This window comes from Prionailurus viverrinus, chromosome B3, assembly GCF_022837055.1.
Source record: "Prionailurus viverrinus isolate Anna chromosome B3, UM_Priviv_1.0, whole genome shotgun sequence".
Lineage (NCBI taxonomy): Eukaryota > Metazoa > Chordata > Mammalia > Carnivora > Felidae > Prionailurus > Prionailurus viverrinus.
In genome coordinates, this window is record NC_062566.1 from 115845074 (window position 1) to 115871364 (window position 26291).

Genomic DNA, 26291 nt, shown 5'->3' on the forward strand with positions numbered 1-26291 from the left:
TCTGTTTCACAACTTCTTTTCCCCTGCAATTTAGTAACTTGTCACTTCAACAAATCTACCACCGTTCTAGTCCCTCCTAACCACAAAGGAAGTTACTACTTGTGGCTTCTGCTACTTTAGAAATATCTAATACAATCTTCTACATTTAGGGTTGATCAGAACCAGGAACAACCGTGGTGCACAAGAGTCAAGACAAAAAGTTAGAATTCTAGGAGCTTTTTCTTTGAGATTTAAGTGAAGAATATGCTGGGACTTCTTTAGCATAGCTAAAGCTTCTTTAGGGTAGCTTAAGAAAGGGCTTTGAGGGTTCTTCTATGTAATAAGGATAAGAGCTAGGACAGCATGTATTAAAGATTTCCTGCACACCAAGTACTATGCTAGGGGCTTTACATATTCGTTTAATACAACATCCTAGGAGACAGGTACTGTTTATTAATAAACTCATATTAAGGTGAGGAAGCTGAGGCACAGAGAAGTTTCTTGTGCAAAGTTACAAAGTTAAGAAGCAGTGGAGCTTGGGAAATGGGTTTAGAGTCTATTTTCTTAGCAAATGAGCTATACATACTGCTATCTTCTAAGCAAAATGGTCCAAAGTAATCAAAGACCAGATATATTAAAGCCATCCTTCACTATCGGTCATTTTCATTCACCTATGATCTTTGAATCACTCTTCAAAAGGACAGTTTTGGCTGAGTCAGTATTAATAAATGTCCCTTATAAGATTTCATTAAATATACCAAGGAGTGCCAAGCTACGCTATGTTTCTAGTGCCTAATTAGATGTCTAACATTGATGCCTAACTAATGTTAATTCATTAGAAAAAACCTTGAAGAGTGAATGTAAAATTCAACTGAATTAATAATTTGAAAATGCAACTATAAGCATAATAGAGAATTTGAGCATGCAGTATGCAGTATGCCTTCCCTTATTTTGTAAATCACTTCAAAATTCTCCAGGGTCTGAATTTATTTCTCTTAAACTCTAGAAATCCATTTAAAGTTGTTTTTGTTTTTGTTTTCAAAGTCACGCCCAGTGCCAAAGCCCAATGTGAGGCTTAAACTTACAAACCCGAGATCAAGACCTGAGCTGAGATCAAGAGGCAGATGCTCAACTGACCGAATCACCCAGGCAGCCCTCCATGCGAAGTTTTTCACCAATGCATATACCTTATTCTCCTCTCCCCCTCAAGGTAGGTACAAGCACAATAATGTCTTGCCAGAGGAAGTCCCACTGAAGTCTACCTTACCATTACAATATTCCAGCTCAATCAGCAGAGTCGTATTGTCCATGAAATGATTGTAGTAGGCAATAATGTTGTCATGCTGCAGCAGCGCCAGAATAACAATCTCATTCAAGGCATCACGACGTTCCTTCTCTGACAGTCGGGTTAAATCAACTTCCTTCCACACAACCAACGAGTCATCCTACAACACAGTAATAGAGGTATCGTGCTTTCCTCTTGGCTGGCAGAGAATGAATCCACACCTGGATCTCTAAGCCTAGAAAGAAAACTTCCTAGATGGGCACAGACGGACTCCTTTTATTTTTTCCTTTAGACAAAACAGGAACAGAATTTTAAGATTCTTCATAAAATTAAGCTTTACAATTTACTGCAGGACTAGGGAAAGCAAAGCACTAAGATGCTATTACATTGTGGCCACATTTAAATTTGCATGATGTCAGTTCCAGATAAAAAATAGGAGATATAGATCTCAAAGATCCTACTGAAGGGCATCATGACAAACTGCTAGTCATAAGCATTGAAGTAGGGCTAGAATATTGGAGAAATGGAGAACTGGAGAGACTGGTTATCTATAGCTGACCAGAGTTTCTTATAAAATGGAAACATTACACTTACCTCTAGTTTTATAAATTTAGATTTCTCTAGTGATTTCTGTTTATGTTTTCTGGATAGGAATAAGTCATGCCTAAGGGTTCAGAGTTCACTTTCCTCACCTGCCCTATTTTGCAACTCTGTATCTCCTGTAACTTTTATGTATCACATGTTTCCCTCTATCTGCGACAACTCACCTTCAGCTCCCAATACCCACTTCCTTTTATAACACCCAAATTGTTTCCGGATACTGCTTCTTAGCCCAGAAGCATCCACACCTACATCACTCTCCCTATCCTTTAGAATGATTCGGCTAAGCCTTTTAAACTTTTGGGGGGGAGATATCCTGATAAACCTTCTACTGTGCATGTATTCAGTGCGACCGTTCCCTTTAGAACTCAGACACTAAAATGATATTTGTCCGTCCTTTTTCATTTATATACACATGCAACTTAAATGCTATTTGTTTACTAACAGGGCTAACTTGTCTTCCCATCGAAATATAAGCTTCTTGGGGGAAACGGCTGCTTCTAATCAAACCTTTGTACATTCAGACCTAATAAACATTTGGCCAAATGGCTAATGTTGTGCCATTTTTTGAGAAGTGTAATCAAATTTAAATAAACCAACCTCAGTAATCAAGTTCAACATGATGGAAAGGCATGGATAAGGAGATGTGAAACTCTGTTCTAGCCCAAGATTTACTTCTAATTTAAGTGTCAAGTCCTTTAAATATACCGTCTTAGTTTCTTTAACTTAGTTTAACAGAAATAATAACGCTCATCTCCTCTTTCTCATATTTTGAGTACAAATAAGAAAAGCAGAATACTAACAGTAACCCTAACATCATACATTAATGCGGCATTAGGATAAAAAAGAACACTTGAAAATTTTCTCTTGCAACCACCCCTCTCCTCCATCTTTTAGCCTTAAAACTATGCTAGCTTGGAACACGCCCCAGAACTGCAGATGGCGTACTGATGGATGAATCATCATCATCATCATCATCACCTATAGTCTTCAAGTTTAAGACTTTAGTGATCAAATACAACTGATGGTTAGTTTTTGGAAGCAGAGTCACCACTACAGGGTTTTTAATATCACTATACATTTTGAACTTGGTGGTCAGTGATCTAGGAATCTCTTCAAAAGATGTGTATATATGCAATAGGGGAGGGGGGGTGGGTTATGTTCACATTAGGTTCTCAAAGGTCTCTCTGCCTCTCGCCACCCGAGAGGCTTAGAACATACCAAAAAGGTATTTCCCATGCATAAACACTGCGGGATAAACATTGATGAAGACAGCAATGACCCTCTCAGTGACGTTCTAGAAAAATCTCCAATTAAATGTTCATACCTGAACTTAAAGATAACGGCAAAGACAGCAGAGTTGCCACTGATTGTGGGAATTCTGAAGCTACGCCCCTCCTCTCCACCCCGACCCTGGAGAGCTATACTGCATGAGGAAGGAAGTTTTGACAACACTTCACATTCGTATGTTACTTTTAATTTACAGTTTGCAAAAAGTACCTTCGTCCGCTTCTCAAAGTAAGCGTAAAAAAATAAAGATTATTTTTGAAGGAAGTTATCATTAACCCCAATTTACAGATGGGTAAGCTAAGGCTCAGAGAAAGTTCAATGACTTGCTCCCTTCCCCGGGTTCGACAGAAACGCCCAGTTAGCAAAAACAGCGATCTGACGGATTCCCGGTGCCGGTGAGCCGGAGATTGGAGAAGACCCCGAGACACACACCCCGCCTGCGGCTGCGCAAACCTAAGCGAGCACAAGGCGCAAGCCGCAGGCAAAGCCGGGAACCGGTCGGGGCTGGGAAGCGGGGCGGCGAAGGAGGGGCTGGGACGGCCGGAGCCAGGGGCCGCTACCTCGGTGCGGCGGTACAGCGTGGCCTCCCCGAAGGCGCCGCGGCCCAGGACGCGGATGGGGATGTAGTGCAGCTCCTCCTGCTCCGCCGCGCCGCCGCCGGCTCGCGGCCCCGGACCAGCACTGGGCCCCGGGCCCGAGTCCCCGCCACCCCCGGACTCGCTCCCAAAGTCCGAGTTGATGGAATCGCAGTGTCGCTCGTACTCGCCCAGCACCGACATGGCGGCGGCCGCGGAACCGGCCTGCGTGTCCCCGGCGGCGCTGACCACGCTGAGCCTCTCTCGCTTCAGACGCCGGCGCGCGGCTCCGTCAGCCCCGCAACCCCGCGAGGCTCCATGGTGGCTCCTTCCCCCCCTGACCCGGAAACAGTTCCTGGTGCTTCCGGCCCGGCGGGCTTTCCTCCGCCTGCGCTGGCCCACTTGCTTAGCCCGGCGGCCTCGGCTTCGCTCCCTCCCTCCCTCCCGGGCGGGCCGGGCTTGGCGGGCGCTGGTGGGGACGCCGTGGGACCGAAGGGCTCCAGACACGGCAGGGGATCACCGACGGGTCTGTAGACCACTTCCCCGATCCCTGGCCAGGTCCCCAGACAGCTTCGAGGTCCGGAGGTCGCCCAGTCACCTCTTGGCGCCAGGCCTATCTCAAGGGCAAGTGATTCCACGTTGGACAGTGCTCTTTGTTTAGGGAGATATTAAAGATACTATAGTAAGCGAAAATATTTACTGCCTGTCATCTCAGTAGGTGGGCCCAGTTATTTCTCCCAGAACCCCCACTAGGTTCTCCCTGTTCTGTACTACTCCAAAAATATTTTAAATCAACTCTCCTGACACTCTTTTTCCAGATTTAACATTCTCCTTGCGTCTGCCTTTCCAAATCTCTGACCATCTGATCTCATGCAGCATTCTTCGAGCAATGAGGTGTCAATGTATTTAAGGGTGGGAAATCTACAATAAGATGCTCCTTACCCTTAAGTCACTAGGAGAATTGTAATACAGTAAAAAAAAAAAAAAAAAAAAAAAGGTCCCAACAGTTATTGACCTTGGGCAACTTTACGTTACCAAAGTTTTTTTAAAATCTGTAAAGCTTGTAGGAATATGACCTACCTCACAGAGATAACAGTTAACTTTCTACTGTGTTATGTTCCTGACACTACGCTAAAGGTTTTCTTATGTCATCCCACTTAATCCTTATATTATTCTTATTCTAAATAAAGAACTGAGATACAGAGGTTAAGTAACCTGCTCATTGTTACACAGCTAGTAAGGGGAGCCCAGAGTCAAACCCAGCACTCTGGATCCACATCTTTCAGAGAGCACAATGTTTTGGGTGTTGTGGCTGGAGGCGAGGGTGTGTGTGGGGTAGAAGCAAAAGAAGACCGGGCCTCAACTGTTGAGTTTGGCTTTCCTGTGGGCAATGAAAAATTATGTGAGATTTTTTTAAGCAGGGGAGTGTATGATTAGTGACCACACGTCCTAATTTGCTGGGGAAGTCCCAATTTATGCCTCCTCCCCTCCGCCCACCCCCCCAGCATAACAAATAGAGCTTTATTTTGCTCAAGTGCCCAGTTTGGACAATAAACTATAATACGGTCACCTTACATAAGACCAAAGATGTATCTTATAAATAAGTCCAATGACAATGTGGAGGACAAAGACTGGAAGGCAGGGAGACTAGATAGGAGGCAATTTAATAGTCTAAGAAAAGAAAAGGCACTGGAGTATTTATCAGTGTGAGTGGAGAGGGTTCCAGGTTTGAGAAATCCATTTGAGGAACATTTAGAACTTTGTGATCAATCGAAATGTGGTTGATGAGGTAAATTTGAGTGGAAGAGATTCACTTCCTGATTTTTAATGAGGTGGGTAGTGATAGCAAGGAGAGGATGAAGAAAATTGGTAAAATGGGATAGAGGAGTTGTGAAGGATGAGTTCACATTCCTCTGACCTCTCTACGGTTCATCAATGTCCCTTTCATTTATGTATGTATGTATGTGTTTAAGAGAGAGAGCGTGGTTGAGCATATGAGTGGCAGAGGGGCAGAGACAGAGAGAGAGAGAGAGAAAATCCCAAGCCAGCTCGGCACTGTCAGTGCAGAGCCCAGTGCAGAGCTCAAATCTACAAAAGTGAGATCATGACCTGAACCAAAGTCAAGAGCTGGGACTCTTAACCAACTGAGCCATCCAGGCGCCTACACTGTGTATGATGTCCTACACTCTGCATAACATTCCACACTGGGTCTGAGTAAGAGAGTACAAAGAGACTCCTGTCTCCCTTGATCTGGATCCAATACTTCTTTTTCATATGCTAGTCTTCATAATGATGGTCTGCTTATGTCATACTTGTACTTTAAGCCTCTTTTTCACATCCAAAGCAATCCAGAGTAACACAGCTCTCCCAGTAGATCACATCACTTCTTTGTAAAATACTGATGCTTGTTAGGTTTACTTTATTGTCTATCTCCATTCATTAGAACCTTAGCTCCACAAGAGTCTGGATTTTGTACTCTTGTTTACAGCTGTATATCAACACCTAGGAAAGTGCTTGATATTCTAGGGTTAAAATTTATTTGATAAATGAGTATCAGGTCATTATTATCTCCTATGTATAGAACATTTTTTTTAACCTAAACGCAGGCCTGATAACTCCTGTCATGTTTTATTTTGATGGCTTCATTCCAGGATGCCAGATTATAGATATTTTTAAAAATTTCAGTTAATTCATTCAACAAACACGGAGTACCAATTTATGCCAGGTGCTGAGTTACAACAGAAAACAAAATAAAACATGGTTCCTACTCTTATGGAGCCTACAGTCCATATAACAAACAACCAAGCAATTACAACTGTGTAAATGCTGTGGTTAAGTACAAGCTTCCAGAAAGGAATCCAGGAGGGGCATCTTTCCAAGAAAACTTGCTGGGTTAGTGAAGGCTTCCTGGAGGAATATCCAAAATTCAGTGATAGGTGAACAAAGTAGGGAGATTATTCTGGATAGACGCCATTCCATTTACCTTCTATTCATCACAAGGCACTTGGAGGATTACGTATTGCTTCTGATTTGAGTTTACTCCAGAGCTTGGCTCAGCACATTAAACAAAATATATGTTCAATGTGGTTTTTTTTTTTTTTTAGTGTTTTTATTTTTATTTTTTGGTTAAAGGAATGAAAAAAACAATGACTTAAAAAGCGAATAGGTTTCACCAAAGCTTAAAAATTTATTTTTCTGGGTAGCTTAGTTGGTTAAGCGTCTTGACTCTTGGTTTTGGCTCAGGTCATGATCTCACAGTCTGTGGGTTTGAGAGAGAGAGAGAACCTGTGTTGGGCTTTGCACCACAGCGCGGGGCCTGCTTGGGATTCTGTCTCCCTCTCTCTGCCCCTCCCTTGCTCGTGCCCTCTTTCTCAAAAATAAACAAACAAAAGAAATTTATTTTTCTGGCATCTTCGCCATGAGGAATGACAGTTTTCTATAGCTTGGTTAACCTGATAGTGTAATTTGTTCCAGTTATAATGCATAGATTAAGCTTAACAAATGTCTTGTTAGAGAATACAGAACAGAAATACTCATGCTCAGTTGTTCATTACACTGGATATAAATGAAACTAAACATCTGGCCTTGGAATATTCTAAAGTCCAGAAACACTGAACATTGTAAACGTGTAACTGATTTTAAAGTGCCTTTGGTAAAAATGGACATTTCCAGGTTTTATTTTAACAATAGAATGCTATATAGCAGATGTTCCTAGTTGTTAATGGCAGACTCCTGGGGCCACAGAATCACTGTAAAAATTAAAGAATCTACCAAAGTGCCAAGCAAACTCTATACCTTCACTTTCCAGTTTGGTAGACTCTAGCTACATGCAGCTATTGAACACCTGAATTGTGGTTAGTCTGAATGGAGATGTACTATAGCTGTAAAGTGCACACTGGGCTTCAAAGACTTTATATGGGGGGGATAGAAGTAAAATACTCATTAATCTTTTTTCTATTGACTACATGTTGAAATGCTATTTTGGATATATTAAATATACTAAAACTAATTCTGCCTGTTTCTTATTGTGGCACTGGAAAATTTAAAACTACACACGGGGTTTATGTTATGTGGGAGACCACTACAACAGACTGAATAGTCTGCACAACACATACTAGCATTTAACAAGTATGTGATACTGTTGAGACTATTAAGTTCATTTAAAAGTTTTGAATTCAGGGGCAACTGGGTAGCTCAGTTGGTTGAGTGCCTGGCTCTTGGTTTTGGCTCAGGTCATGATCTCATGGTTCATGGGTTTGAGCCCCAAATTGGGCTTGTGCTGGCAGTGTGGAGCCTGCTAGGAATTCTCTCTCTCTCTCTCTCTCTCTCTCTCTCTCTCTGTGGAGCCTGCTAGGAATTCTCTCTCTCTCTCTCTCTCTCTCTCTCTCTCTCTCTCCCCCCTCTTTGCTCCCGCCCCCCACCCCCAGCTTGCACACTCTCTCTCTCAAATTTTAAAAAGTTTCAAATTCATTTATGTTTATGTTCTCCAAAAGTAAATCATCAGTGAAGAATAAGACATTTTTGATATGAAAATAGTTACACTCAAAATTGGGAATCACTACTTTATAGACTACAGATTCACTGACAAATTTATTACCTGTTTTTGGGTGGAATAGAGGCAGAGGGAAACTAAGATGCCAGCTAGTGAATGTGCAAAGCACTTTAGGCTGACCTCTTGGAAAGAAGCTTTATGCAAAATGTTCAAATGTAAGTAAAAAGAAGGAGAAAATGGCCTTTACTTCATGGGTTGGGTTTTGCACAGATGTGATGGGCAAAAATGCAAGTCCTAAAAGGTTATAAATTGGAAGGGGTATTTTCAGAATAGAGGGCAAAAGAGAAGACACTCTGTAGGAATAATTCCAGTAACAGTTTCCAAAAGAGAGAAGGTACAGAAAATGCTTGACTTAGAGAACCCTATTTTGCCTGTCTGAAGATGTGTATTATCGTTATGTTTATACATTTTTTTTAATGTTTATTTTTTTTTGAGACAGAGAGGGACAGAGCATGAGCGGAGGAGGGGCAGAGAGAGAGAGGGAAACACAGACTCCAAAGCAGGCTCCAGGCTCTGCACTGTCAGCACAGAGCCCGATGCGGGACTCGAACTCATGAGCTGTGAGATCATGACCTGAGCTGAAGTCAGACACCCAACCAACTGGGCTGCCCAGGTGCCCCTTTTATTGTTATGTTTATATACACATTATATATAGCTTACATATTTATATATAAAATATAATAAAATTTTATTAGCTCAAATAAACTTTTTCAATCTGCAGTAAATTACATGCAATTTTCTTCTCTAATTCATCACAGATAATTTGCCATACTTTAAAACTGAAGAATATGGAAGAATTATTGTCAATTCAGACAAAGAGATACTGAACAGAAAAATACACCTAAAATGGTTTCTGCTAGCGTTTATTTGAGAAAATGTACACAAAAATCCCCAATCCAAACTTACAAGTAAATCTATAGAAATCCCACACACCTCTTTCCATTAAACAAACAGAAAAATGGCTTACGACAGGGGTTTATGACAATGGTATAACAATGCTTAAACTGTATTGTTCCTATGTATATTATATAGACTGTGTTAAATGGGCTCAAAATGGAGGAAAGCAGATAACATCCCCATTTTTAAAGCTCATTTGTTCTTGCACTAGGCTTTTATAAAATTAAGTAATTTTTACTTTTTCAATCAAATCAAAGTGTAATTATCAATGAACTTTAAACTGAAAGCACAATGTCCAAGTTGGTGTTTTTGGCATGAGTAAAAGGGAAGGACATGGAAAAAAAATCCGTTTCACAAAGTCACATTCAGGAACAAAAAGATCAGCAAAATAAAATATTCTCCTCGTCTATCTTTTTGTCATTTTATCAGAGCAAAAGGATAATCAACTGAAGAACTTTCACTGCTTCTGAAAAAGGGGGAAGGCACCAGTCAGAAATACGAGAGTTTATTAGACTAATAGTATAGAACAGAACTTGACCTTTACATGTCTAAGAATGGATTTGACCCACAAATTCAGTTATTCTCTTCCCTACTTGGATGTATCCTTTCTTGTCTAGTATATGTAATACCACATGTAGACTTTCTCAACATCTGCTCTCCTTATGGCGAAGATTTGGCTGCCAGGTTCTCAGAAGCTGTACCTATCAATTCCTACCAGCAGATGGCAATGTCGCACACCAGAGGAATTCATACAGGGAGCCAAGAGAGGGGGGGAAAGGGCTTTGGGTTCACAATAGCTGGAACATTAATAGAACAGCCTGAGAGTTCAACAACATAATTCACTTCCTCTTCTACTTTTCTACTTTATCCTGGTCACCACGGCAGTGTTCTCTGTTAATTCTAACACTGCTTCTTAACTGCAAGTGCTATGCCCTAAGTCCTGTAATTCTTACCACTGTGATTAGACAAGCCCTATAACAGTAGGGGTTGAAAAAGAAATTATAGAAAGGACAAACTCCCCAAGGCACCTGGGTAGCTCAGTTGGTTGAGTGACCGGCTTCGGCTCAGGTCATGATCTCACAGCTCGTGAGTTCGAGCCCCGCATCAGGCTCTGTGCTGACAGCTCGGAGCCTGGAGCCTGCTTCGGATTCTGTGTCTCCCTCTCTCTGCCCCTAACCCACTCGCATTCTGTCTCTGTCTCTCTCAAAAATAAACATTAAAAAAAAAAAAAAAAGGACAAACTCCCACCCACTTTCTAGGGTGGAGTGGAGACATTTTCAAGTGGTAGTATTTTTCGTTAACTGTTTACAGTCATTTGTATCCATGCCTTCACTTACTTATATTAGTATTTGCATTTAGGCACCTTATATGCCAACAGTGATTCTTGGCTTTGCTTTCACAACATGCATTTTCAAGTATTTACTCTATTCATAATCCTCCCAGGGGTGTGTGTGTGTTTGTACCTCGTATGTCTTAATTTGTTAGACAGAACACATAAGGACAGGAATTAAGTCAGTGACTGGGCATGTAAGAAGAGTTGGTAAATTTTACTTGTATTTTCCTTGGTAGAAGTTGAAAATTCAAGCAACCACGCTCCGTCAGTAGAGCATGCGACTCTTGATCTCGGGGTTGTAAGTTCAAGACCCACCCATGTTGGGTGTAGAGATTACTTGGAAAAAAAACAAAAATCTAAAAAAAAATTCAAGCAACCACATATCTGACAGGATTTGTATCTAGGATGTATAAGGAACTCTCAAAACTTAATGTAGAAAGAACAATCTAATTAGAAAATGGGCAAAAAGGATATGAATAGGTATTTAATTGAGGAAAATAGATGGCAAATAAGCACATGAAAAGATGTTCGACATCCTTTGCCGTTAGGAAAATGCAAATCAAAACCATAATGAGGTATTACTACACGCACCTATTAGAATGACTACAATAAAAATAACGGTAATAGCAAATACTGGTGAAGATTTGGAGAAAATGGATTGGTCACACATTGCTGGTGGGAAGGTAAAATGGCAGTCACTCTGGAAAAAGAGTAGGGTGGTTTCTTACAAAAATAAACACGTGCTTACCATATTGCCCTCTTGGGCACTTATCCCAGAGAAATGAGTATTTATGTTCACATGAAATCCTGTACATGAAAGTTCACAGCAGCTTTATTAGAAATGGCCAAAACCTGACAACAACCCCAGTGTCCTTCAGTGGGGGGATGGTTAAACAAACTGTGGTACATCCATACCGTAGAATACTACTGAGCAATAAAAAGGAGCAAGCTACTGGTAACATGCAACAACTTGGATGGATTTCAAGGAAATTATGCTGAGTTCAAAAAGCCAATCTCAGAAGGCTACATGCTATATGATTGCATTTATAAAACGTTCTTGAAATGACAAAATTAGAGATAGAGAACAGATCAGTGGTTGCCAGAAGGTGGGGCTCTGGGGTAAGGAAGGGAGGTGGCCATGGTTATAAAAGGGTAGTAGTACAAAGGATACGAGAGTTGGACTGTTCTGCATCTTGCAGTGCTGATCACACAAATCTCTACCTGACAAAACTGCATAGAACTAAACACACGTAAATACACGAAAAAGGTTCAGGCAGTTAAGCACAAATATTTTAATTCTCTAAAACGATGTCTTCTTTAAGAGTTATCTACAGTTCAAAGCTCCTCTCTATGAGGTGTCCCATCGATCACCCTTTTAAGAGACATAAAATTATGAAAGGGTATCACCAGAAGCTACCTACACATTTCAGCTAAGGGTCAAGAGAAAGTTAAGTGTGTTTTCACACAGAAATCCAAAGAGGATGATCAATGAAACAAGTTCAACATGGTCATACATACCTTGGTGAAGGAACTAGAGTGGAAGCTCAAGCTGGTGAGCAAGTAGGAAAAGGAAAGAAAACATGGTTCAAACATAGCACATGAGGAAACCCAGTACAAATGCTGGCTTTGGCATTAGCTAGGTAACCCCTATTTTTTGTCATAGGTGACTCTAATAATAGTCCTATTGTTGCAAAACCAGTCCAAATCCTACGAAGTTAAAAAGAAGTCCCTCATTGACTTATTGGGTGTAGGTGGTAACCCATGTCCTCCCACACCAAAAGAGATCAGTTCTGGCAAGAAAGCTCCAATGTGCCTTGATGGTGCTGTCAGTAGGATGCCTTAGGCGAGGCACGTCCCAGGGATGTTCAGCTGGCTGAGATACAGGTGGGAGGACACTGGGCTTTATTACTCAATCAACTTCTTGGCCTTGAAAAAGCGACGCAGGTAGAAGACCTGCCAGGTGGCTAGTCCAATGAGGCAGAACATTGAAAAGATGCTGAAGTACAGGACCCGAGTATTTGTTGACTCTAAAAAAACAGAAATGTTACAAGTGTAAATGAAGTGAGGTTCAGCAGACTAAACAGTGGCCAGGGGGAAAAGGCAATTAGTTAACTCCACTCAGTCCCTAGGCCAGGCAGTAGGATTCTAGATTGTTTTTCTTAAAATTTCACTGTTCTATATAGAAATGTTAAAAATCACAAAGATTAGCACTATCGGTTTGATACACAATAAGCTGAGAATACGGTTAACTGCGTATCACAGAAGAAATTTCTTTCCCCTTGAAAATCGAACCGAGCTCGTTTACCTTAAGAAGCAACAGTTCTGAAGTGAGTGATCATCCCATCAGCCCAGCCCTACCCCCATCTGGCAAAACTGAGAAAAGAGGTCTGGCGCCTTTATGAACAAACAAGAGCTGCCTCTCCCTCACCATTGGTATCTCGCATCTCCTCCTCTCGCTTCTTCATGTAGGCAAAGTCATTAACGATGGATTCTGAGAGGTCTTCTAGGCGTCGGAGCTCCACCTCTAAAGGTTTGAGTTTCTCAACCTTGGCAATCTGGAAAAGAAAGGAATTATGAACCCACTCCTTGAAAAATCCACTCTAGTCTAGAACACAAGGCAACAGAGGAGTTTTTTAAAAAGTTTCACCAAGGAGCGCCTGGGTGACCCGGCTGGTTGAGCGTCTGACTTCGGCTCAGGTCAGGATCTCATGGTCTATGAGTTCGAGCCCCACATCGGGTTCCATGCTGTCAGTGCAGAGCCCACTTCAGATCCTCTGTTCCCCCTCTCTGTCCCTCCCCTGCTCACTCTCTCTCAAAAATAAGCGAACATTAATAAAATGGGCTCTGAATTTCCTTTAAACCAATAAACAAACAAAAAGTTTCACCAAACTGGGGGTGCCCGGCTGGCTCACTCAGTCAGTGGAGCATGTGACTCTCGATCTTGAGGTTGTGGGTTTGGACCCCACATTGGGTGTAGAGATTTTAAAAATAAAATCTTCAAAAACAAAAACTTAAAATCCCTTCTGTTATCACTGTAACATATTTCATTTTTTAAAGTTTGTTTATTTTTGAGCGAGCGAGCGAGCGAGAGAGAGAGAGAGAAGAGAGCACCTGCACAAGTAGGGGAGGGGTACAAGACGGAAGAGAGAATCCCAGGCAGGCTCTGTACCATCAGTGCAGAACCCGATGCGGGGCACAAACCCACAAACTGTGAGATCATGACCTGAGCCAAAACCAAGAGTCAGATGCTTAACTGACTAAGCCACCCAGGTGCCCCTAACATATTTTAAAATCTTTTGCCCTTCCCCACGAACTGTTTGTGTTTCCATTTCAGACTTTTCTTTATACTTTAATTTTGATTAAAACCTCCTTAGAAGTTCTATCATATGGTAGGCTATCAATTAAAATATATCATTTTCCTGAGATTCTTGATTTTAATAAAGCATTTTACTTTACCCTTCCACTCATGTCCAAGAAACAGTATTATCAGCATAATAAGTGGGAGAGTCATGATATTAGACGTGATTTAATTTAAAAGACAACCATCCAAATTCCCAATAAGGAATGCACAGGAATGAGAGTATGTGTAACTATAACATTAAGATAATAACTCAAACTGCAAAATTAGAGAATTCTGGTTTGCTCATTTAAATCCCAAAAGAGCTTTAAGGTTTATATCAGAGCTCCAGAGCCCAGATGACTCCTGGGTCTGCTACCAAAAAAATTACACTGCATCTTTGGTTTTTCGAATTACACAGCCAGTTATCAAAAGAAATCTCCAAGGACTTCCTTGTATGCTAAGGAATGAAGGATGTGAGAAATGAATTGTTTTCCTTTCTCAACCTAGACCACTGTGAAACCTCCAAGAGCATCTAGTAACTAAAGGCAGATACAATAAAAGAAAGGATTTCATTATTTTATTTGTTTTTTCCTATCAACCTTAGATTATGAATTGCTTTAAAATGGGGATACATCACCAGAGCTTTCCAGATCTTAAAACTCACATACCAGGCTGTACTTAAAATTTTCCTACATAGAGAATTCTTCAAAATTTCTTTTCCTTGGGGCACCTGAGTGGCTCAGTCGGTTGGTTAAGTGTCTGATTCTCGATTTAAAATTTTTTTTTTAATATTTATTTATTTTTGACAGAGAGAGAGAGACACAGCATGAGCAGGGGAGGGGCAGAGAGACAGGGAGACACGGAATCCAAAGCAGGCTCCAGGCTCCGAGCTGTCAACACAGAGCCCGACGCAGGGCTTAAACTCGCAGACCATGAGATCATGACCTGAGCCAAAGTCGGATGCTCAACCGACTGAGCCACCCAGGTGCCTCTGATTCTCAATTTAGGCTCGGGTCGTGATCTCACAGTCTGTGAGCCCCATGTCGAGCTCTGTGCTGACAGTGCAGCGCCTGCTTGGGATTACCGCTCTCCACCCGCCTCTCTCTTACCCTTCCCCACTTGCGTGTGTGCTCTCTCTACACAAACTTTAAATAAATAAATATTCTTTTCCTATATCTGCTTCTTTACTCTCTATCTACCATATGTTCTCTCTATAACTCCCTACTTTTTCTTCTCTTTTGTCCAATTTACTTTCTTTGTTCTTTTCCTGTTAACGTTAACAGCAATTAACATAGGATGAACAGGAAGAGTTTAAGGGTGTTCCTATGTTCTCTTTGCTAATCTAGATTTCTCACTGAATATTTTTAAAAATAAAAATATTTTAAAAAGAAGAGGGGAGGGCGGGTGATGGGTATTGAAGAGGGCATCTTTTGGGATGAGCACTGGGTGTTGTATGGAAACCAATCTGACAGTAAATTTCATATATGAAATAAATAAAAAATAAAACTAGAAACTGCTGTTAAGATAGGGATATAAAAATTAGATTTATATTTAAAGTACATAAAATGCAATGAATTTGTAATGATGCACCTGTTTTCTTTCACTGGATTTATGTTTTCTTACATTTGTAAAATGTTGGTTAGTGTGACTGACAGCTACAAAACAGAATAACGCTAACTGACTACAACATTTAACTAAAGGTCAGTTAATGTATTCAGCAAACTCTCCTAGCTGAATGCCCAAATGCCAAGTTTTGCCATTAATCTAGAATATGTATCAGTTGATTGATCTCATATAGAGCCACAGAGCAAAGGAACTGAACTCCCCAGGAAAAAGATACCAATACAAGAGACATATCATAAGCTGAACTTCCGTCTGTTTACCTCCTGGTCTATACTTTCGCCTCCAAAGCTTCCTGAATGAGACAGAATAAAAGCAACGGCATGAAACTTCTTTAGCGATAAATGATATAAGGCTCTCTAAATGGAAACGTGCAAAAAGGAACTGGAAGTGAAACTATGGCTGTGCCTCTGCCAGCTGAAAGTATTATTTTAAAAAATGATTTGGAAGACAACTTCTAACCCTCCCTCCCTTTTTTATTAAATGACAATAGGCCAAAAGCCTAATACCTGAAAGACTATGATGGAATTAAAATACATTTGGTACTGAGGATGGCCTTTGTGCACTGTAGACCAAAAATCCTGCTCCCGATTCATTTCTGGTGTTCTGTTTACTTTTCAGTTGTATAAGCAATGCATAAACATGTTCTCCTGCTAAAAATTTCAACCATTCAGAAGCAAAGGGAACAAAAACAAAAAGCCCACCTTCACAGCTAGCTCCCCAATTCCCACATCCACACATTCCTTCTCAGAGGTAACCATGGTTGTGGACTTGGTGTATATCTATCTAGACCTTGTTAGAAGATAACACACTATGCTTTTGCACGCATATAAGTGTACACACAAACATGTAATTAAAAACATACTTATAAATGGGATCATACTGTACACGTTGCTCTATGGCTTGCTTTTTCTCATTTAGTAAGATCTTTCCAAAAACTTCAGCGCTTATATATCGGACAAAGGGCTAGTATCCAAAATCTATAAAGAGCTCACCAAACTCCACACCCAAAAAACAAATAATCCAGTGAAGAAAGGGGCAGAAACCATGAACAGACACTTCTCTAAAGAAGACATCCAGATGGCCAACAGGCACATGAAAAGATGCTCAACATCACTCCTCATCAGGGAAATACAAATCAAAACCACACTCAGGTATCACCTCACGCCAGTCAGAGTGGCCAAAATGAACAAATCAGGAGACTATAGATGCTGGAGAGGATGTGGAGAAACGGGAACCCTCTTGCACTGTTGGTGGGAATGCAAATTGGTGCAGCCGCTCTGGAAAGCAGTGTGGAGGTTCCTCAGAAAATTAAAAATAGACCTACCCTATGACCCAGCAATAGCACTGCTAGGAATTTACCCAAGGGATACAGGAGTGCTGATGCAGAGGGGCACTTGTACCCCAATGTTTATAGCAGCACTCTCAACAATAGCCAAATTGTGGAAAAAGCCTAAATGTCCATCAACTGATGAATGGATAAATTGTGGTTTATACACACAATGGAGTACTACATGGCAATGAGAAAGAATGAAATATGGCCCTTTTGTAGCAACATGGATGGAATTGGAGAGTGTGATGCTAAGTGAAATAAGCCATACAGAGAAAGACAGATACCATATGTTTTCACTCTTATGTGGATCCTGAGAAACTTAACAGAAACCCATGGGGGAGGGGAAGAAAAAAAAAAAAAAAGAGGTTAGAGTGGGAGAGAGCCAAAGCATAAAAGACTCTTAAAAACTGAGAACAAACTGAGGGTTGATGGGGGGTGGGAGGGCGGGGAGGGTAGGTGATGGGCACTGAAGAGGGCATCTTTTGGGATGAGCACTGGGTGTTGTATGGAAACCAATTTGACAATAAATTTCATATATTAAAATAAATAAATAAATGAATGAATGAATGAATAAGTCCAAAAACAAAAACAAAAACAACAAAAAACTTCAGCGCTTATAGATTCACCTCATTCTTCCTAACTGCTGCACAGTATTCCATACTGCATACAGGCCACTGTTTACTTACTCCTTCAATTCCCCAACTCCTCTTCTAGTACAGGTCCTACTCCAGACTCTTTAGCTCTATTCATAACCAAACAGCCCAACTCCCATTTTCCAAGTTGATATTTCCTCAATGAAATCCCTACTCAACCCTGTCCTTACTTTGGTAAATTAGTTTTGACCTTCTATGAGTGGGATGAAGGTCTCTTTTCCTAAAACACATCCCTGCCTAATAAACACCTTTATTTTTTTTTTTAATACCTTTATTCTTTTTTTTTTTTTTAATTTTTTTTTTCAACATTTATTTATTTTTGGGACAGAGAGAGACAGAGCATGAACGGGGGAGGGGCAGAGAGAGAGGGAATCACAGAATCGCAAACAGGCTCCAGGCTCCGAGCCATCAGCCCAGAGCCCGACGCGGGGCTCGAACTCACGGACCGTGAGATCGTGACCTGGCTGAAGTCGGACGCTTAACCGACTGCGCCACCCAGGCGCCCCGTTTAATACCTTTATTCTTGATACCAATTCTTGATACTTTTAAATCTAGGAAACTTAAAGAATTGCCAAGATATTAAAACAATGTTGAAAAGTAATTTGCTAATCCAACCATCTAACACATCATGGATACTCAATGGTAAATAACAATATGAATGGATATATATTTACATTTAATCTAAACTTAGAGATTAAAAAAATGTAAAAAGCTGTTAAAAAAAAAAAAACCAAAACAGAACATTTTAAGACCCTAACAACAATGCTGACTATGTGCAAGGTACCAAGATAAATGATGATCTCTGTTCCTAAGAAGCTCACGGTCTGGTAGAGAGGCTCATATAAAAAGCTATAACCATAATATAAGGCATTATGTATTAACTTTTACAACAAAAGTACACATTAAAAGTGTAAAGAGGAAAAAAAAAAGGGTGTGCCTGGGTTCAGGTCATGATCTCATGGTTTGTGAGATCGAGACCAACGTCAGGCTCTGCACTGACAGTGCAGAGCCTGCTTGGGATTCTCTCTCCCTCTGTCCCTGTCTCTTTCCCGCTCACACTCTCTCAAAATAAAAATAAATCTAAAAAACTTAAAAAAAAAAGTGGAAAGGAAAGCAAGTAGCACACGATTAATCATAGTTGGAAGGATAAAGGAAAAGGTTAACAGGAAACGAGTGAACCGAGTTTCATGAATTCTGCAGGATTCTGAAAGAGATGAGATAGAAAGGCATTCAAGGTTACAGGGAAGTTGCACACCAAAACTTGGAGGGAGGAAACTGCAAGCCATGTTTAGGAGACCATGAGTTGTCTAGTCATAGGTAGTCTGATGTGTATGTGTGTGTGCACTCACACGTCAACACACATACGTGCCTGGGGGAGGGTGGTGGCTAACAGCAAACATAAAGTTCAAAAGTCAGGCTGGAGTTAAACTGAGGAAGAGGATGAAGAAGGCTGTATAATGAATCAGACCTACCGGTATATAACTAGAATGTGTACATATTTTATACCTTGTAATCTTGCTTAATCCTCCTAACCCTGTATGAGATAACCCTGTATTAGAGATATTATTATCTCTAAATTCTTCAGATGAGGAAATTAAGGTTCAGAGTGTTAAATAACTCACCCAAGTTCTCAGAGCTTGGTGGAGCTGAGATTGGAATCCAAGTGTGAGTTTATATTTTTACTCTGTAGGTACTAAAAATCTGATGAAGGAAACTATCAGACTAAGTTTTTTCTGGATCAAAGGTGAAGTGATCAAGCTATATTAGGCCTCAAGGATCTGGGTAAGTTGTCCAGTTTATCAGCCAAACTTCCTTGGTTTCATACTGATATTATTCTCATTTTTAGAGACTAAGTAAAATTTTTAAGCAAATTATCACTATTCTCAGGAAGACCTTCTTTGCTTGCCTAGGATTAAGTATTCAATGAGTATTATCATGACTTTTCTCATAGTTGGCACAAAAAGCTAATAAGAAAACCTCTATCAAAATCCCCAGACTGTTGTTCTGCTCTTTTAAACGTCTGATTTGGGGAGCCTGGGGGGCTCAGTCGGTTAAGCATCCGACTTCAGCCCAGGTCATGATCTCAAGGTTCGTGAGTTCAAGCCCCGCATCAGGCTCTGTGCAGACAGCTCGGAGCCTGGAGCCTGCTTCGGATTCTGTGTCTCCCTCTCTCCCTGCCCCTCCCTAGCTCATGCTCGCTCTCTCTGTCAAAAATAAATAAACTTAAATAAAATAAAAGTCTGATTTAAGGTTCAAAGTGTTTGCAAGAATGTGAAATTATAGCAGCACCTGGGTGGCTCAGTCAGTTACGCGTCTGACTTTGGTTCAGGTCATGATGTCAGAGTTCGTGAGTTTGAGCTCTGCATCGAGTTCTGTGCTGACAGCTCTGAGCCTGGAGCCTGCTTCGGATTCTGTCTCCCCATCTCTGTCTGCCCCTCCCCCGCTCGTGCTGTGTGTGTGTGTGTGTGTGTGTGTGTGTCTCAAAAATAAATATTAAATTTTTTTTTTAAAAAGAAGAATGTGAAATTATACATGTTTCATGATGGCAGGTCACTATCCTAGTCTACTTCTCTCTTCCTAGGCTGAAAGGATGATGTGTATTTTGTCAACAGCTAGATAAAGGCAAAGCCTATTTGACAATATTGTGTACCATACATTCTCCACTAGAGGGAAGCATTCCCCTTGCAGGCTGCATTTAGCCATTGAATAATCAAAGAGCCACCACAGACAGACCGACCTCATTTTACAAATCAAGAAACTGAAGATTCCATGGTTACTCAGTCTTTTGGGTGGAAAACCAAGTCTAACAGAACCATGGTCTCTTGACTCCCTACCCAAGATCACCGAAGCATTTATTCAGCATCAAAATTGCAAAGTTCTGGGGCCCTGAGTGGCTCAGTTGGTCGAGTGTCCAACTTCAGCTCAGGTCATGATCTCATGGTTCATGGGTTTGAGCCCCACGTTGGGCTCTGTGCTGACAGCTTGGAGCCTGGGACCTGCTTCAGATTCTGTGTCTCCCTCTCTCTCTGCACCTCCCCCACTCACACTCTTTCTCCCTCTCAAAAATAAACATTAAAAAATTAGAAAAAAAAAAAAAAAGACGCAAAAGCTCTGCTGTAAACTGCAAGCAAAACCGTATTTTTGACTTCCAAAAGCACATTCATTCAGTGTATCCAAATCCTACCTATGTTTTAAGCCCTAACCACGAAGCTTCCTTTTAACCATTTCTGTCCACGCCAATTCCTTCTTTCCTAAAATCCTATAGCACTTAGACTGTGCCACATAATTAACTCAATCATACACTGTCATATTCATAGTTTTGATTTTTATCCTTCTAAAAACTTTTTTAAAGGTTTTATTTATTTTTGAGAAAGACAGAGACAGCGGTGAGCAGGGAAAGGGGAGAGAGAAACTGTGAGAGAAATAGAGAATCCTAAGCAAGCTCCATGCTGCCAGCACAGAGCCCAATGTGGGCCTCGAACCCACAAAACTGAGACATGACCTGAGCTGAAACCAAGAGTCAGACACTTAATAAGACGGCAGCACCACCCAGGCACCTCTCTTTCCCCACACTACTTTGGCCCTTGAACTCAAGGAAATGAATACAATGTATACTTTGCGTAGCACGTCCATTCCACGCCTTCTTCAGAGAAGCCAACTTTCTCATAGCAGAAAGTAAGTGCCGTTGGTCCCCTGAAGCAAGGGCTTCCTCTAAGTTAAGAACATTCTACATCTACTTCCACCCTCTGCCCAGGAGAAGGTCCTCCCTACCACACTTTCACTCTCCTCTGTAGCGGTAGGTGATGCTTGGAAAACTACAAGTTACAAAGCCTTTCCCTGCATACATACAACACTTTCCAAAACGGCTGAAATTATCCTTCTTAGGCCATATCCAAATCTTCCCCTCCTCTAATGAGGATTTGAATCTAGAGTTGCGAGTTACATGTAATTGCCCCAAGAAAAGGTGTTAACTCTGAGAAACTGCTTCTTAAAACAGACATGTGAAACAAACCCGCCTCCAGAGAATCCCTGGATTGTTTTCCTGGTGGAGCACGGAGAGTCAAGAGAAGCTTGGTGTGGTAAGCCAAATTCAGTCAAACTGCAGTTACCTCCACAACCCCCCAAATTTTAGAAGCACACCAGTAACAGTGGAGACCATCTAATCGAGCACAATTAAGATAAAGAAGGCCGACCTATAACCAAGGACAAGTCTACTTGTGTAGGGAGGTGTGTGAATCACAGGCCTCTTCACAGAAGCTCAAAAGGTCAACAATGTGCCAAAATAAGGCCAGATGATACTGCCAATCTTAGGGCGAAGCGAAATTTAGCATGATCCTATTTACTCTGTCCTATTCAATTTCCAGAAAGGGCGGGAGAAGGGAGCCAAAATCTGCTGAACTGACCAACTATGTGTCACGTTCCTTACCCATGTTATTTCATTTCACTTATGTCAGAAAGGGATTTTGGATCCAGTATGCAGAACCAGAGCTCCTCCTTCCCGAGGGCATTCAGAAAAGTAGAACTTTTGAAAAGTCTTCAGCTGTTGCTCCGACAAGGGCAATTGTGTTTCTGGGGTACATGTTGATAGCAAATGACACACTAATAGAACCCACATGCAAAACAGGATTTTAGTTGTGCTGAAAATGCTGACATCCACATCAAGATAGGACATACACACGCCTGCCTGGCTCAATCATTCGCGCATGCGACTCTTAACCTCGGGGTCACGAGTTCAAGCCCCATGTTGCATCTGGGGCCCCATTTAAAAAGAAAGAAAGAAAGAAAGAAGGGACATACACAGCCCCAGAGTTAGAGGATATGTCACATGGCTCCTTCTTTGTGAGACAGTGATTGCCGTCATTTCCACGACTGCAGGATTAGACAACTAAGTCCTCATAAACAGCTGCTCTAGTTCACAGACCACAAACTCAAAAAAAAAAAAAAAAAAAAAATGGCTCGGGGCGCCTGGGTGGCTCAGTCAGTTGAACATCAGACTTTGGCTCAGGTCAGAATCTCATACAGTTCATGAGTTCGAGCCCCTTTATTCAGGCTCTCTGCTGTCAGCACAGAGCCCCTTTGGGATCCACTGTCTCCCCGCCCTGCCACCTCCCCTGCCCATCATCCCTGCTCATGCTCTCTCTCAAAAATAAACACTAAAAAAAAACCAAAACAAAAAACGGCTCAATTCACATACTGACTCTAAAAAGATGCCCCCTTCATGGGCAAAAGACACTGTGGTGAGAGGTCCTTAAAATTCAACAGAGGGAATCAAAAGTGCTTTATTTTTAAGGAGATAGCATTCCGAACTCTTTAAAGAATTCAAAGTTCAAGACTCTATGCTTCTTTACAATAGGACAACCATTCTAGCTTCCAAATAGCATCACCTTACATTTCTATTATTGACACAGCAATTCCACATGCGCTAATTAAGTAAATCCTCTGTACCAATTTAGTAGGTATTGTGGTACTCTGCCCAGCTATCGAACCACTGACTACTATTGAACTTTACAAAACCACAAGGGACTTCAGAGTCATGAAGCCCACAGCTGCGAGGGAAAGATGTTCTGCATGTGAAAAAAAATTAAAGAAATGTGCCACTTCCCCAAAGCTAAACACTTATGCCAACAGGTCCAAATCCTCTGGAGATAAAAGCTCTCCATTACCTCAAGGGCCTGAAATTAAATGCCTCAAAACCTCTACATATGCTCAATGCTCTCTGGTAATTAACCAGAGAACAAGTGCTTCTATTATTCATGTTCTTGTCACAGGCATTTGCCGAGAGACAAGGAACAGCTATTTCTAAGCAAGATTCAAGGGAACCTAGCCATTGACTGAGAAAAGGGCTAGTCTTTGGCCTGTGTCATAACCACTTCTCCTCCTCTCAGTTTGGTTTGCTTTTTTTGGTGGGGGGTGGGGGTGGGGGTGGGGGGGTGGGGGGGTGGTAAGATTGCCGAAGAAAGTAGTAATAAGAGTTACTTGGTTAAGAAACAGAATTTAGAGCTGTGTTGTAACCATGTGCGTAATGAAATGCTTAGGACACGCCAGGCTTCCAAAGCAGGAAGCAGGCAAAGGAAGTGCTGTGGTTTCCTTTCGGGTAGGGATTCCCCTCTTGGGTTAAGCAAAAGGTCAGGAAAGATAAAGGCCCTTCCCCAATGTCAACAAAGTCCAAGGATGGTTGAAATTCCAGGAGGAATAGGAGTTCCAAAATGTCCTGTTACAGTGATATCCACATCATTTTATATATATGTAAACTCACAAATAATAGTCTCTGTTTTAGAGGGGGAAATGATGTCTAACGTCTCCAAATGCCCTATTATTTAATGTATACCACTTAATGACAGCCATCATATTAGGAGGAAAAGTTACAACAGGTCAAATTGTACACAGTAGGAACTTAAAGGAACCTGGCTCAGAGAACGGTCTGAAGTTGAGGATAGTGAGGCAGTAATCAAAAACTGAAAATCATTTTACCTGTTCTTCCACCTCATAATAACTGCAACAGCATTTTTCTCTTTTATACCTTATAACACCATTTTAACACACAGTATCATATTTAAACATAATTAAGATTCTTCTGAACCCTCAAAGTTTAAAAGGATTTTTTCAACTTACTCTTCAGTTCACCAAATAAAGAGGCTCTCTTGCTTTATTTCTTTTAACTAAACTAGGGGTGCCTGGGTGGCTCAAGTTGGTTGAGCGTCCGACTTTGGCTCAGGTCATGATCTCACAGTCTGTGAGTTTGAGCCCCGCGTTGGGCTCTGTGCTGACAGCTTGGAGCCTGGAGCCTGCTTGGGATTGTGTGTCTCCCTCCCTCACTGCCCCTCCCCCGCTCAAGCTCCATCTCTTAAAAATGAATAAATGTTTAAAACAAACAACAACTTTATGGGGCGCCTGGGTGGCTCAGTCAGTTGAGCGAGTTGAGCGTCCGACTTCGGCTCAGGTCATGATCTCGTAGTCCGTGAGTTCGAGCCCCACGTCAGGCTCTGTGCTGACAGCTCAGAGTCTGAAGCCTGTTTCAGATTCTGTGTCTCCTTCTCTCTCTGACCGCCCCCCATTCATGCTCTGTCTCTGTCTCAAAAATAAATAAACGTTAAAAAAACAAACAAACAACAACAACTTTAAACTAGTTTAGACATGGTAACAAGCAAATTAATGTCTCTACTGGGAACGGTCTTCCATTCACCACTGCATCACTGCTCCCGTTTATCACCTACACATAACTCAGCCTGGTTTTGTTCGACTGGACATCTGAACTAGGAAAAAGAGGAAAGACCTGAAGAGCTGCAGCTGTTGCACTACTCCTTCCTGTTGCAGAGCCAGCCAGTCACTTCCAACCTGATTCCATTCCAGGATATTTTGCTTCCAGGTCCTGGCCAAAGGCAGAGCAACTTCTCTAGTTCCATCGGTCCTAGAATATTCTCTGAAATACACTTTTCTTTGTTAATATTGAGTCTACAGTCTTTAAAACCAATTTATTTCCTGTACCCCACCTCTTCTTCATGCCCTCAGTAAAAAGGCTCTGATTTGGGTAAAAATACTCTTAACTTTCTATAAAAGCCAATCCTCCACTCTTATATAGTCCTTGAGGTTTTTAAAAGGTGCTCTTCACTTAAAGAACCATTCTGTGCTACCGTAATAGATGAAAAAGCTCAGTTCCCTTACCTTTATTCTATGCACACCCCCACCTCCATACCACCCAAATAAATGCCAGTTTTTATTCCCTATAATACTACCTATCAGCAAAAATATTTATTCGTTATCAAGCTCTCCAGTCTATTGCAGTTTTTCCTACCATCGTGCTCCTTTTCATAAAAGACTGAAATTGTGTTATTAACTATAAACTACTTTTGATTATGGTGTTTCTCAAAGTCAGCACGGTTGTTCATGTCTAAACAGCACTGAATCCATGTCCCAGATATATAGATATAGGATATAGATATAGATATAGATATAGATATAGATACACACATACACACACACATACACAGAGCTGTCCATCTGGAGTAAAATCCTCAAGAATTAAAAACACATTGCTTTTCTTAATCTTGAACATATAAATGAAGTCTGTAATTTTAATAATTACAAATATAGGGGCGCCTGGGTGGTTCAACTGGTTAAGCATCCTGCTCACGTTGGGCCCTGTGCTGACGGCACGGTGCCAGCTTGGGATTCTCTCTCTCCCCCTCCTCTGCTCGCTCTCTCCCAAAATAAAAAATAAATGACAGGGGCACGGTTGGTTAGGTATCTAGCTCTTGGTTTTGGCTCAGGTCATGATCTCACAGGTTTGTGAGTCTGAGCTCTGTGTCAGGCTCTGTACTAACAGCGTGGAGCCCGCTTGGGTCTCGGTCTCTCTCTCTCTCTCTCTCTCTCTCTCTCTCTCTCTCTCTCTCTCTCTCTCTCTCTCCCCTCCCCGGCTCTTGTTCTCTCTCTCAAAATAAATAAACTTAAAAAAAAATTACAGATATACATCTGGGCTTCTGTCTCAAGAGTGCTAATGGCATACGCTTGAGTGTTTTATCACGTCAACATTTCTATGGGATAGCTGGTTCAGTCATTTGGCTGATGGCACAGCCAGAATTACTGTTCAAGGCTATTAATACAACTTCTCGCATCAGTAAGACTGTAGCTGGTTGTCACATGATTGATGAGAAAACAAAAGCCTTCTGGGCAAAGCACAGTCGGTCGGCCTGACTAGGTCACAGAAACCTCACAGCCGGCATGCTACTGCCTCCTCTGGCTGTTCCAGCAGGACGTACCTCTTCGTAATTTTTCGCCTCCACTCCGTGCTTCATGTCTAGAATCACGAGCTGATCAGGTATCCGCCCTGTTCCTGA

The 26291-nt window shown here is 41.5% G+C and overlaps 2 protein-coding genes across 2 annotated transcripts in view; both read right to left on the reverse strand.

Moving 5' to 3' along the window:
• The window catches only part of NEK9 (NIMA related kinase 9), a 43596-nt gene extending 39530 nt beyond the window's left edge, over window positions 1-4066 (reverse strand). The window contains exons 1-2 of the mRNA XM_047863115.1: window positions 3715-4066; window positions 1247-1424 (exon numbers count right to left, since the gene is read on the reverse strand). Of these exons, the coding sequence (XP_047719071.1) occupies window positions 1247-1424; window positions 3715-3933 (397 nt within the window). The 5' untranslated portion in view covers window positions 3934-4066. The remainder of the gene's footprint in view (window positions 1-1246; window positions 1425-3714) is intronic.
• Window positions 4067-10982: 6916 nt separating this feature from the next.
• Window positions 10983-26291, reverse strand: part of TMED10 (transmembrane p24 trafficking protein 10) — a 39638-nt gene continuing 24329 nt past the window's right edge. The window contains exons 3-5 of the mRNA XM_047863462.1: window positions 26214-26287; window positions 12940-13066; window positions 10983-12538 (exon numbers count right to left, since the gene is read on the reverse strand). Coding sequence (XP_047719418.1) covers window positions 12417-12538; window positions 12940-13066; window positions 26214-26287 — 323 coding nt within the window. The 3' untranslated portion in view covers window positions 10983-12416. The remainder of the gene's footprint in view (window positions 12539-12939; window positions 13067-26213; window positions 26288-26291) is intronic.